The sequence below is a fragment of the Sinocyclocheilus grahami genome, unplaced genomic scaffold (genome assembly GCF_001515645.1).
Source record: "Sinocyclocheilus grahami isolate Dianchi unplaced genomic scaffold, SAMN03320097.WGS_v1.1 scaffold125.1, whole genome shotgun sequence".
In the NCBI taxonomy this organism is placed as follows: domain Eukaryota; kingdom Metazoa; phylum Chordata; class Actinopteri; order Cypriniformes; family Cyprinidae; genus Sinocyclocheilus; species Sinocyclocheilus grahami.
Window position 1 is genome coordinate 1,768,868 of NW_015505304.1, and position 13,977 is coordinate 1,782,844.

The window sequence follows — 13,977 nt, forward strand, 5'->3', positions numbered from 1 at the left end:
CTGGAACAAAGGATGGATGGTACATAAATAAATGCACTGTATCCAAATGAAGAAATCCCTGGGACATGTTTAGAATTTATAAAAAGTAACATTTTGCGTGGTGCTTAATTAAACACACTACTGCCTTTGGTTAGAGGCAAACCGTACATGTCAAAGAAACAGACTGTTACTACCAGTTAGCACTAAAAGCTTTTGATCCTGACGTATTAATAACAGAATAATGTACAGTCCTGTTTTATCCAGAGAACCAGCACTAAAGGACCCAGAGAGAGAGATAAGAGTGCTGTTTAAGACACACAGGAGGCTCTGCTGATGTGAGAAATCATTTGTTTGGTCTTTCTGTGTCACAGGCACAGATAATTTAATACACTACTAGAATAAAATCATTCAACTCCCCAGGCCAGATCTCCCGTCAAAGTAAAGAAGCAGACGCTATTAAGCAGCCAGTCCTACAAAAGCTCCTGGAGAGTGAAGGATTGATGTTTGAGAAAATATTGCATTCATTTCAAAGAAACATGCAGATTTTAAAGAAAGAGTAATGGTTCACACTTCAGTATTACAGTGTACCTACATTTGAAACACAAGTGCATGTACAAATACTCATCAAGAATTATATATAAAATTGTAGGTATAAATTCAGCTAAATAGAAACGGCCAAAAATCGATAAAATAGGAGTACAAAGTGAAGCATATGAAATTATATTGAATTAAATGTAACCAAACAAAACAAAAAAGTATTATTTCAAGGACACATCGCTGTGAAGTGGACTTGGTGGATCCTTCTTTGAAATCCAGTAAATCAAAGTGCTGACTCATACCAGTTTACAAATGTGACAATACTAAATAAATTGCATAAGGACAGAGTTCATGACAAATTTATAGACTGGTCACACTCTTGCAGGGTTGTGTGTCAACAGTAGAGGGCGTGTCTGCATTGTGCCAAAGGAGGACCCCTATTATAGGCCCCCATTGTTTCCCATTCAAACTACTCAGTGCACTAAACGTAACATTTCTGTAAAACTGCCTATGTTATGATCATACATCAAATTTACAGCCAAAAGTAACATAAACTGACAAGATAGAAATCCGTAGGCAATTAGAAGTCATTATAATCCATGTTTAACATGATGATTTCAACATAAGTTGCTGGATTTCAGGGATGCATCATGTTCATAACTAACTAACTGAAATAAAATTGATAGAGAAACTGTCAATTCAGATATTCACCACAAGATGGCGCGTGGGAAGTTATTGGCCAAGAAACGCAGAGGGTTCATACTTCATTTCTGTTGATGTGACATCATGTTTTCAGTGTCTCTTCATGGAAAAGATATTTAACCATTTAAAAATATAAGTATGTTTTGAATTTCTTGTTGAGAGAAATATTAAATTATAGCCTTCCTTTGTCTCCAGGGCTGAATACCAAGTAAAACCTGACTAATACAGTTATTATTTGTTGAAATCAAATAATAATACAAATTGTCAGACAATTACATTTTAGTTGTCTACTGTCTGAAAAATTCATAATCCTCCAAATGTGGTTCATAAATGATATATGCTATAGCAATATGATATAAAATATAACTATAGCATATACTTGTATATAAATTATAATAATATAATTATATATTGTTTCCTTAAATAGCATCTCTACAAAGTCTAATTGTTAGTCAACAACTATACAATCCTGAAAAATAGAAATCTGTAATAAATAAAGGAATTAATGATGATGATGAAAAAGTTTTCCCTCTCTTACTATTTCAAGGTTCAACAAGCTTTTATAACAGTTTTTATATTAGCGTTGTGAATTTAAGTGGATAACACATTAAGGCACATAAGTTTCAAATGTGTTCAAGGCTAGGTTCAAACTCTAATTGTTAGCATTAAAGCTATAAAACGGAAATCAAAAAAAAAAAACTGATTAACACTGGTGAAGCAAGACCACATATAGAACATTAAAAAAAATTATAATCTTTCACTTTTATTTAAAAAGTAATGTACAGTTCATTTTCATGTTCATTTGTCTACTCTTACACTCTTTAGTTTAGTTGTGTCTTTGTGATAATTATAAATAGATGTTTTAAAGATGAAAGTGAGACAACGTGAGGTGTGTTGTTTTAGAAATTGATCTATGCACCAACTGATCTGTTTAACCCAACTGATGTAGACAGATTCAATCCACATAACCTGATCATACCATGAGTGTTTAAGTGCAGGCAGAGATTAAGATAAGCATTACCTGAACCAGAATTCTGCTGACCAGTCAAATATGCTAATCTATAATCTGCCCTTTAAAGGCACCCGAGCGGAGTGTGCTCAATTTCCCAGACCAAACACACCGTTCGTCATGAGTGGCACGGAGGGACCAGACTTTTACGTTCCCATGTCCAATGTGACTGGTGTGGTGCGCAGCCCTTATGAGTACCCACAATTCTACCTGGCCTCACCGTTGGCATTCTACTCTGTCGCCGTGTACATGCTCTTCCTCATCGTGACCTGCATTCCCAACCAACGGCCTCACATTGAACGTGACAATTAAAAACAAAAAGCTGCGGACACCCCTGAACTACATCCTTCTGAACTTAGCCGTGGCCGACCTCTTTATGGTGTTTGGTGGATTCACGACCACCTTCTACACCTCAGAACACCGTACGTGCCGGTGTTCTGACTATTTGTGCTACCCTGTCAGATTTTGCTACCTCCCATTAAAACAGATGGTAGCATAGTTCGATAGCGAAAAGTGCTACCTATCAGATTTAGCTTCCAGCATGATATTAATATAGTGTGAGGCTTTATTAACATGTACACCAACCCCAACCCTAAACCTACCCTTACAGTAGGATAAATACAGTGTTGGTAGCATAATCTGATAGGTAGCATTATTTGTCAGAACACCGGCTGCAACTTGGAGGGTCTCTTCGCTACTCTTGGCGGCGAGATCACACTCTCTCTGGTTGTCTTGGCTGTGGAGAGATGGGTGGTTGTCTGCAAGCCCTTCACCAGATTTCGCTTCACGCAACTCCACACCACTTATGGTGTCGCTATTTCTTGGACGATGGCCTGTTCGTGTGCCTTACCGCCTCTCCTCGGATGGTCCCGCTACATCCCCGAGGGCCTGCAGTGTTTGTGTGGAGTGGACTATTACACGTTGAATCCTGAGACTGAGAACGAGTCTTTTGTTATCTACATGTTCGTTGTGCACTTCTCAATTCATCTCACCATCATTTCTTTCTGCTACGGCCGACTGCTTTGCACCGTCAAGGTCGCAGCCGCCGAGCAGCAAGAATCAGAAACTACTCAGAGGGCCGAGCGAGAAGTTACTCGAATGGTAATCCTCATGATCATCGCTTTCCTAATATGTTGGCTCCCCTATGGCAGCGTCGCCTGGTATACCTTCACCCACCAGGGAAGTCAGTTCAGCCCCATTTTTATGACCATCCCGGCATTTTTCGCCAAGAGCTCGGCACTCTATAACCCACTCATTTACGTCTTCATGAATAAGCAGTTCCGCCACTCCATGATGTTAATACTGTGCCGTGGAAAAGATTCCTTCCAGGATGAGGAGGAGGGAAGTTCTACCTCAAAGTCCAAGACAGAGACCTCATCTGTCTCCAGCTCTGAATCTTCTACCTGAGGGTCATGCTCTGGGCTATTTACAAAATATACAGTTCAGCTGTCTGCAACCTATGACAGTTACTTCCCTGTAACGAATGACATATGGGATGTGGATGACTGTGGATGGGAACGTAAAAGTATCTCTATTAGACAAGAACAGCACTTTACTACTCCTTCACATGACAATGAACAGTGGAGTTATGGCTGCTGAAAATTTAGCTTTATCATTACACAATTTTAAAATATAAAACTGTATAATTTTTATAACTTAGTTTCATGAATTTGAGCAGAACAAATAAAACTGCTACATAGTACCAGTATATAAAAGTAACAAGTATAAGTAACATTATAGCTGATCATTGCGCTTTTGTTGATTTTGATTGCTTCCATTGTCCTCATTTGTAAGTCGCTTTGGATAAAAGTGTCTGCTAAATGACAATGTAAATGTAAATGTAACATTGATCACTGCAACAATGTTACCTTATGCCAGCTGCAAAAGAATGTGCTAAATAGGACTGAGATAAATCCAAAGGTGTTCAAAGAATCTCTTTTTTTTATTGAATGTAAAGGGCAATGTAGATTTTACACTTAATGTTAAAATGATGTACTGTACTTTATGTACTGATATCTAGACAATATCAAACAGTTCATTGCAAAACTGCAAAATGTTTTTTTCTTACAATGATCAAAATGAACTCAGTGACACTGACTGCCAAACGCAACTACAAATACATTGTCTGTTATGTGAGCAAGGAAAATCAATGTTTCCTTGATTTTTATTGGCATTTTAAGGTTTTTGCGCCATGCTCTTTGGAAACAAATGCCTATGAAACTCTGTAAAAATGACCTTGAGGTAACTATGACAACCCAGCAACCTTTTACCCTCCCCTGATGTACAACAGAATACAAATTCAAACCTGCATAAACAGAAGAGATGGTCACAAATGCTAGCCTAGATAGATAGATAGATAGATAGACAGACAGACAGAGACAGATAGATAGATAGAGTCACTGTAGTGCATGACACATTGTTCTTTGTTCAGATCTGGATGTTGGGAAGTCAGCATACTTTTGCACAGCAGGAAAGCAACAGTGTCTGTAGCTTACATCACTCCATTCCTGTTTTTTCATTCTCCAAAATGTAGGCCTTCTATTCTTGGATGCAGCAGTGGGACTAAAATGAGGTCAAAATAACAGCCATTCACACCAGGTAGCGCAACTAACGCTATGTCATTCCAGGAATGAATCAACTACTTTTGCCTTGTGCCAGATATTAAAAAGCTTTCTGTCGCACATTGTTCACCTTTTCATGTGTTGAGTGAAAATCGCGAGTTCTACCGTTTCAATATTTTGCTGTAGACCAAATCGTACAAGCATTAACTTTTTTGTTGTGCAAACCTAAATGACATGAAAGCTGAATAAAAATACATAAACATAATGAGGTCTTTAAAATGCATTTCTGGACCAGTAATGTTTATTCTCATTCTTTAAAGGGTTAGTTCCCCCCAAAATAAAAATTCTGTCATTAATTACTCACTCTCATGTCGTTCCAAACCCGTAAAGGCCATCTTCGTAACACAAATTAAGATATTTTTGATGGAATCTGAGAGCTGTCTGACCCTCCCATAGACAGCAATGCAACTGAAATGTTCCCAGACAGAAACGTAGCAAGGACATCGGTAAAACAGTCCATGTGACATCAGTGGCTCAACTTCAATTTTGCGACGCTACGAGAATACTTTTTGTGCGCAAAGAAAACAAAAATGGCGATTTTATTCAACAATTCTTCTCCCCCGAGTTACTGTCTTCCGCCATTTTGGAGAGTATCACAACGTATACGCACGCTTTACCCTAAGTGTAAACAACGCTGATTATGCCAATTATGCTCATGCGCGCGCTTATCCCCCCTAATGTAAAAAACGCAGATTACGTTCTTGGGTACTCTCCAAAATGGCAGAAGACGTAACTTGGGTTTTTAAGAATTGTTAAATAAATTATATTTTTGTTTTCTTTGCGCACAAAAAGTATTCTCGTAGCTTCGCAAAATTGAAGTTGAGCCACTGATGTCACATTGACTTTTTTAGCGATGTCCTTGCTACTTTTCTGTCTGGGAACATTTCAGTTGTGTTGCTGTCTATGGGAGGGTCAGACAGCTCTCAGATTCCATCAAAAATATTAAAATACTTAATTTGTGTTATGAAGATGAATGAAGGTCTTACAGGTTTTAAATGACATGAGGGTGAGTAATTAATGACAGAATTTTCATTTTGGGGTGAACTAACCCTTTAAAGTTATGTTGTGAAGTGAGGACATACTAATTCCCTCTGATCCCTAACCACTCTATCCCTACTAGGGCTGCAGTCTGCAGAGAACAAAGTACACCTGATGCATTTCTCTTTTTATGCATTCACATAATTCTCTTTAAGCCAGAGAGGAAGGCTCAGTCTCTTATTCATCTGATAACCCGAGAGAAGGAGTTCTCACTGGATTTTTAAAACGCTGTCGACTCTGTGGGTAGTGTATTGGATCTCTCTTCCTTCACCTTTTGAACTGCCAAGAAGATAAAGAAGTCTTTGTTCTCTCCTCCTCTTTATTTTCCAGACATGTTGGCAAAGTGTTAGAGAAGAACCTAGTGCAGTTAAACAGTCTCCACCTCCCACACGCATCCATCTTGAATAAATTTCACAGTCCAAGTTATCCTCCACTTGACCCGCTAACTAGCCTATTTCCTTTTTGTGCAAAGCTTGAGAATTATAAGAAAGACCATCAAAATATGTATATATACTGTTTTTATTTTTTAACATTATCATCATAGTTTTTATTTCATTATCCCTTCATTCTTTTAAAATGATCACCTCTGAATGTACACATACTGCAAACTGTCAAAAATATACAAACGAATGCAGGCTTGTGCTATACTCTGGTCAAATGTCTAAAAAACAGTGGCACTGGGGAAGAGAGAGAAAATAAAAGAGAAAGGACATTGAAAGTGTAAAGACATGCACAGTATATGTCTGAGCACCACATTGACTGAGCTGCTCGGTGCATGAGAGGGCTCTCTGTAACAGAATATTTCATAATCGGACAGTAGTCCAAAAGGCTGTCCTTTGTAAAACAACAAAAAAGAAAATCAAAAAAGAAAACACCAAGAATGGTACTGTTAGGCACATAATCGTTTTCTTTATACATAGTTGTCAATCTCTGTAGAACTGCTAGCAGACTTATAAAAAGGGTCATAAAAGAAACCAAAATGACGATTTGATGGAAAGAAACAAAATCATTCTTCTGCTGTTGAGAGTTGTAAAGATGTTCAACCATGAGAAAACACCAGATTTCAAATCAATAATTTAGTATCCAGGGTCTGCGCAGTCCTTGGATGAAGGCTCGTGTGGACAGTGGGTTCTGGGAATGGTGCCCTTCATAGCCGACCCATCAAATGCTGAGGTCTTTAGGGCTCTCTTTGTAGGCCTTCCTCCTTGGCTCAGGTACACTGTTGTTAGCTCTACTGTAACTGGATCTGAGCGTGCTATAATAATCACTCAGCTGGGATTCGACCTCCTCTTCCTCCTCATCACGGTACCCTCTGATGGGAGACAGGTCTCGACCTAGACTCCTGGTCCGGTACGAGTTTGAAACCGAAGACTCGACTCTATGGTATCCGTCCTGTCTGCCCCCACTTCTCACAGGGGAGCGGCCCCTCAACAACGAGTTGTAGTTCTGGAAGGCTGAATCCGAGTCGGGTGTCCGAATGCGGGGAAAGGTGCCATCTCGAGAAGCCCCGCGGAAAAGGGTCGAGTCGCGATATGCTCGCTCCATAGGGGAAAGGTCGTCAAGGTAGCTGGGTGGCTGTCTTGGTAGGGTGTCTTCCAGATTGAGCCGGTCCAGGGACGTTGCCAAATGTGGAATGCTCTCGGATCGAGATGGAGGTTTCGGAGCAGGAGGCTCTTTTAAGGTCATATCCAGCCCCCTGTCGAAGTCACCGTTGTAGGGTTTATCTGAGGAAGCCGCAGGACGTCTCGAGGGAGACTGGTATCTGGATCTTTGTGGGGAACGGTAGGGGGATCTACGGTGGTAAGGAGAGCTGCGGCGATAACCGGATCGGTGGGGTGAGCGCTGAGGTGAACTGTGTCTGCGAGGAGAAGAGTGGCGATGGTGGCGTCTATCCGGTGAGCGGCCGTGTCTCTGGTCGTATCGACTGTCCAAGGTGTTCTCAGCGCTCCGAGCTCTGCGCCTCTCTGGGGAGCGGTGCCTCCGGTGGTGATGGTGATTCTGGTTGTGACTGTGGTGGTGGTGATGGTGTGAGTCATCTTTGCTGGACCTCTTCTTGTCGCCCTTCCTCTTATGAGGCTTTGAGGTTCCACTGTCCTTGCTGTGCCCTTTGCTCCTGCTCTTCTTTTCAGGGGAGCGGTGTCTGTGGTTGATGTGGCGGTGGTTTGACCGGTGGCCGTGCTCCTGTTGGCCCGACTCCCGCGCCCTCCTGTCGTCATTTTGTGATGATTTGTGAAGGTCTGGTGGATAGCTGGACTCCGATGGTGGGTGGGGCCGACTTTCGAGAGGAGCTGCGTTCACTTCCGAAACAGTTTGTGCACCGGCGCTGAGGCCGTTGCCGTCGTTGATGCCGTCTGTAAGATACGAGTAATTATGGGTGAACTCAGTTGTCACATACTGGCTGAACAAGTATCATGTTTGTGATGAATTGTGAAAGTGTTTTGTCTTTGTTATTACTATATTTTCGAATGCTCTTATTGGTTAAGCTGTTGCCATGACTAGACTACCTTGCCCCCATTAAGTACGTTTACATGCACTTTAAAAGTCTGATTTCAGTCAGACTAGAACAACAGTCAAGGCTGGAATCCACTACATCACTTTCGCCCAGATTTTTGCAGTCTGGAGGAGTCGACGCTTGTTGAGGAACGCCAAAGCCAGTCTGCGGAGTTTGGTCAGTCGGACTTGACAGATTTCACAGAATGGTGTATGATTGGCACAGACTCCGACTTTTTAGCTTCAGATTATAATTCCATCCAGTCGGAGGAAATCAATCATCATTCAATGTTTTGAGTCAATTTTAAAAGATATTGTTTTCCTTTGTCATGCATGTCTTTCAACATGCAGCAACAAGCTGCATGCTTCTGCGTGGGTTTGTTCTGTTCCAAATGACGTGTAAGTCTGGTAGCATGAACAGTCATTCAGTGTATGATGGCCAGTTTTTTTTGGAACCATTTTCAGCAAATCTGCAAGTGTATGAGTCCTAGCATTTCAAAAATCTATTCAGATTTTTTTGTAGTGTAGTGTATTCCAGCTTTTAGTTTTTTTATGTCGAACTGAAATAGAACTAGTCCACTTTAGTGAAGTCTAGTGACTATTGCCCAATACTTATACATTAATCAAACTACAATTGGCCTTAGCACTGTGCTTCGAAAGGCAGAGGTGATGTGTGACCTTTTTTTCCCAAATATTTGCCATGAATACTTGGACAGAGAAATTATAACTGAGCAAATATCTGCCTTAACTGTGCATGTTAACGTACTTACTGATTCTGACTACACTGAAAGTGTTCAATCAACAATTAAGAATAGTTTTAGTGTTGATGCAAATGATGAACTCATGCATTTGATGCTTTTAAAATGCTGTTCAAAAGTTTAATATCCAAACATAATGGACTGGTTTGTGATAGACGTGTCTATATGATTAGAAAAATGGATGTAACAAACCTGAGGCAGACAGACCTTTCTGTTCCCACGACTCTTTTCTGAAGTTCAGAACTAACATTCTACATGTAGAAGCACTTTTGAGCTACTTTTTTTGTGAGAGAAACCTAGCATGCTGAAGATAGACAGGGATCCAAAGAGTCAAAGAAGATTTACCTGTACCGGTTAATGGCTTTGGTGGGTGGCAATCGTCGACAAAAAAATTTAAATAAAAAACCGCATGACAGCAAAATAAAACAACACCCACTAATAAGAAAAAAAAATTGCATTCACTGATGAGGTTTTCATCTCGGCAAACTTTAAATGCAAGAATGAACCCACTCATTCAGGTCACAATGTCAGGAATGGCCACAGCACTGGCAATGCATTCTGTGTATATGAACTTGCAAGGGACAGTACAGTTGAGTGGAAGCCACAGCACAGAAAACTGCCAGATATGTGATGAGACGGAACACGGGATCTACAAACCGTGGTCTGATTTTGGTAGAAAGCAGGCTCTCCTGTCTTTTCAGATCTCATACAAGCAGCGACTTGGGGAGCAACCATCGCTAGGGGTGGAAGGAAGAGCCCAGAACAACAGAAAAGAATAGATAAAAAAAGAAGAGAGAGAAGCAGAGCATTTAGATCCCTTAAACAACAGTCGTGAGAGAGTTATGCTCTTTTGCAATGGAAACAGTGTTTATTTTATCAATTAGTCAAAGATAGAGATTGTCCATAAAACGCCCCCACCCTTGAGTGAAAAAAATCAACAGTAACAGAGAGAGCCGGAACCAAACGCGCGCACACACTCACACACACACACATCCTCACCCAGCAGCAAACCAACCCAAAGACAGTGAGATGTGGATGCCGTAACAAGCTTATGTGCACAAACACACACACACACACCATATGAAGCAGTTTACATTGCAAACAGAAAGAAAATAAAAGTGGTGAGACGTGGAAGAAAAAAATGAGAAAAACAAGTACAAAATGGTATAAAAATATACAACCTCACAGAGATATCATGTTGGTGCAGGAAAGGACACATTATATCACATTCTGAACTTGACAAAATACATGAATGGGCATCTTTAAATGGTCAAGACCGAAAAAAACAAAAGCATAAAAAATAACTGTGGCAAACTAGTACGTGAATTTTCCATAAATATTATGGAAATTGACAAGGAAAAAAGACATTTAGATATTCACTGACATCATGCGGCACTGACATTATGCTCAATAAGTGAGTTGCTTTCTGTCTGTAAATTAAAGGATGTAACGTCCGATAACAATCCGTTAGAAACAACAACAAAACAAAAAAACGATAATGGAATGTGGAGTTCAAGAACCATCTGCAAAGTTCGCAAAGAAGCAGTTGACATGTACAACGTGCAAAAATAACTGAATATGTGGAATACAGTATTGTGAGTTTTTACCGAAACCGGCTAATGATACCAGAATGCGTTGAAGTCATGGAATCTCCTTATAGACCCTTCTCAGTAGCTTACATTCACCTTCAATAAATATCATAAATATGTTACAACTCACTGACATGGTCATGTCGCCCCAACGGGGGGCATGACGGAGTTTATCATATTTTTTTCCTCTGAAAAACAATAAACGTATATCCAGTTTTAGAAACGTTAATATTTCTGCTTCCTCACTTTGCGGTTTTTTTGTTTGTTTTGTTTTTAATTCTTGTGAAGTATTATGAAAAGCATGTGCCACAACCACCACCCAAAAGCCACATATCCCAGAGTCCCCTAGGCTAGCCCAGTGCGCAGAGGCAGGGAGTGGAAGGCCCATCACCCAGGAGGAGGTCAGAGGAGAGGGCCAGTGCGCAGAAAAGAAGAGGTGGTGGTGTTGCCGACCCCCGTGGGGGAACTCCTCAAGGGGTGAAGACAGGGGAGAAGGGGATGTTCTCGTAGATTGACCCACCATATTCTGGCACAGAGCCGTCCCCCCTCCTTAGGACCAGGTGGACTTTTCGGCCACCGTTTTTGATCAGTTCAATGGCGCGGGCGTGCTTCATGCCCTTGGTGCTCTCCCCATTGATCTCCAGGATCTCATCTCCAACCTAGAGAGATAAAGAGAGAGAGAGAGAGAGAGAGAGGATGTGGAGAGCATAAAAATAAGGCAATGGAAGCTATATTTAGCGTTGACATCCAGTAAACACGGCATGCATAGAGACAGCTAAAGATGAAGAAGAAGGTAGAATTTCCTTTGTGCTATTTTCCCCTCTGCCTCTGGTTAGCTGTCAGAGCTTATCGTCAAGGGAATACCGTTTCCACAAAAATGGGTCTTCGGCTGACAACTCGCTGCGCTTCACAGAGTATCTGCGCTACTATCCTCTCATCTAACTTGCAGAGCTTAGCATGGCGGCTCTGCATTTCATTTGTTAGCATTGAAGCTAACAGACAGCTAATTTCTCTAATCTTATATACTTTAAAAACCCACAGTATAAGAACACTTCCAAGATGACTATGGCTATAGAAATAAAATGTGATGCTCTGATTATTAAAAATATAATATTAAAATAAATTTTAATTTAATTAATATTATACAAAAACTATTAATTTCCATCTATTAAAATTCATTGAACACTTAAAACATTCATAATATAATATAATATAATATAATAATGTAGTATTATTTAAAAATAATGTTGCATCTATTAAAATTCTTCATTAATTTAAAATATAATATTAATCTATATTATATAATATAATATATTAAAAATAATAAGTATATTAGTTATAGTAAACTAATAATTAAATTAACAACAGTTTAAGACCCCTCATATAAATAATAGCTACCTATCATGACTAATTCTTAGGCTAATAATATAGTTGGATTTATTAAAATGAATCTATCATTTAAAACATAATATAATATTAAAATATATTTCAATTTAATTAATATTATTATAGATAAAATAATTAATTTTCATCTATTAAAATTCATCCAACACTTAAAACATTCATAATATAATATAATATAATAATAAGTATATTAGTTATATTTAACTAATAATTAAATCAACAGCTTAAGACCACTCATATAAATAATAGCTACCTATCATAACTAATCCTTGGGCTATTCTTTTAGGTGATATGTGACCCTGGACCACAAAACCTGTCATAAGTAGCAAGGGTATATTTGTAGCATTAGCCAAAAATACATTGTATGGATCAAAATTAGCCATTTTTCTTTTATGCTAAACATCATTAGGATATTAAGTAAAGATCATGTTCCATGAAGATATTTTGTAAATTTCCTACTGTAAATATATCAAAACTTAATTTTTGATTAATAATATGCATTGCTGAGAACTTCATTTGGACAACTTTAAAGGGCGATTTTCTCAATATTTTTATTTTTTTTGCACCCTCAGATTCCAGATTTTGAAATAGATGTATCTTGGCCAAATATTGTCCTATCCTAAAAATTATATTTATTCAGCTTTCAGGTGATGTGTAAATTAAAAAAACTGACCCTTATGGCTGGTTTTGTGGTGCAGGGTCACATATAATAAATAAGTTCAAATCACTCAGTTTCAGATTCAAGTATGATTAAATCCGAATATGTGTGTCCTGATTCACAGCTGCACATACCCTCATCTTTCCATTTCGCACGGCTGCTCCGTCCTCTGCAAGTCTCAGCACATACAGGTCCATGTTGTACTCTCGACCCCCTCTAAGGCTGAAACCAAAGCCTTTATTGTCCCTCTCCAGATCAACAGAGTAGAACTCAGCATCCTAAAACACAAACAAATACAAGCCAAAGTCAGTGATGAATCTATAATTGCATTTTTTTTAATGTAGGCTCCCATTTCAGCAAATGAAATGAAAGCCAACTGCAGGAAAGACATGTATTTGATAGCAGATGCATCAGAGGGACAGCTTAAATAATTGATCTGACTCTGATGATATTTTAGGTAGGGAGGGAAGGGCTGGATAGGGCCATTGTGAGGTAGCAACAAACACAAAAAATAGTTCAAAATACCACCTTAGAATCAGGGAACCTCAAGTGTAAAATGAGTCATAATGTGCATTTGACAAATTTGCTTTGGTGTTTCAAACCTTTTGCCTTGTTTTGTTTTCGACGGTTCATCTAACTACTGACATGCCCTCTCTCAGAGGACCAAACATCTTAAGCAGATGGCAGTGTGAGGAACGGAGCGAGTGATGTACCTGATTTGAAGGTTGTGTTGGAGCTGGAGGAGGTGGAGCTTGTGGGGCTTTGAACTCAAAAGACTCCTGTTTTGGTTTGGTGTTGTTTCTGGGGAAAAAGACAGTGACAAAACTTTTGTCAAATTATGAGCACTAACATACAGTAGCCCCCCAAAAATGTTTAAATATCTGATTGTTACTGCATAAAGAAGAGATATTTTGTGCTCACAAAGGCTACAAAAATATTGTTTTTTGAAAATAACTTTTCAATTGTAATATTTAAATATTGAATATTTAATGTATACATTTTAAATGTAATTTATTCCTGTAATGCAAAGCTGAATTTTCAGCATCATTACTCGAGTCTTCAGTGTCACATGATCCTTCAGAAATCATTCTAATATGCTGATTTGCAGCTCAAATAACATTTGTCATTATCAAGGTTGAAAACAGTTGTGCTGCTTAATATATATATATATATATATATATATATATATATA

The 13,977-nt window shown here is 39.0% G+C and overlaps 1 protein-coding gene and 1 pseudogene across 1 annotated transcript in view; one reads left to right on the top strand and one right to left on the bottom strand.

Moving 5' to 3' along the window:
- Positions 1-2,347: 2,347 nt before the first annotated feature.
- LOC107590163 (rhodopsin-like) lies at positions 2,348-3,634 on the top strand (annotated as a pseudogene).
- Positions 3,635-6,817: 3,183 nt separating this feature from the next.
- Positions 6,818-13,977, bottom strand: part of LOC107590181 (membrane-associated guanylate kinase, WW and PDZ domain-containing protein 1-like) — a 138,851-nt gene continuing 131,691 nt past the window's right edge. The window contains exons 20-23 of the mRNA XM_016278806.1: positions 13,499-13,586; positions 12,920-13,063; positions 11,244-11,382; positions 6,818-8,237 (exon numbers count right to left, since the gene is read on the bottom strand). Coding sequence (XP_016134292.1) covers positions 7,048-8,237; positions 11,244-11,382; positions 12,920-13,063; positions 13,499-13,586 — 1,561 coding nt within the window. The 3' untranslated portion in view covers positions 6,818-7,047. The remainder of the gene's footprint in view (positions 8,238-11,243; positions 11,383-12,919; positions 13,064-13,498; positions 13,587-13,977) is intronic.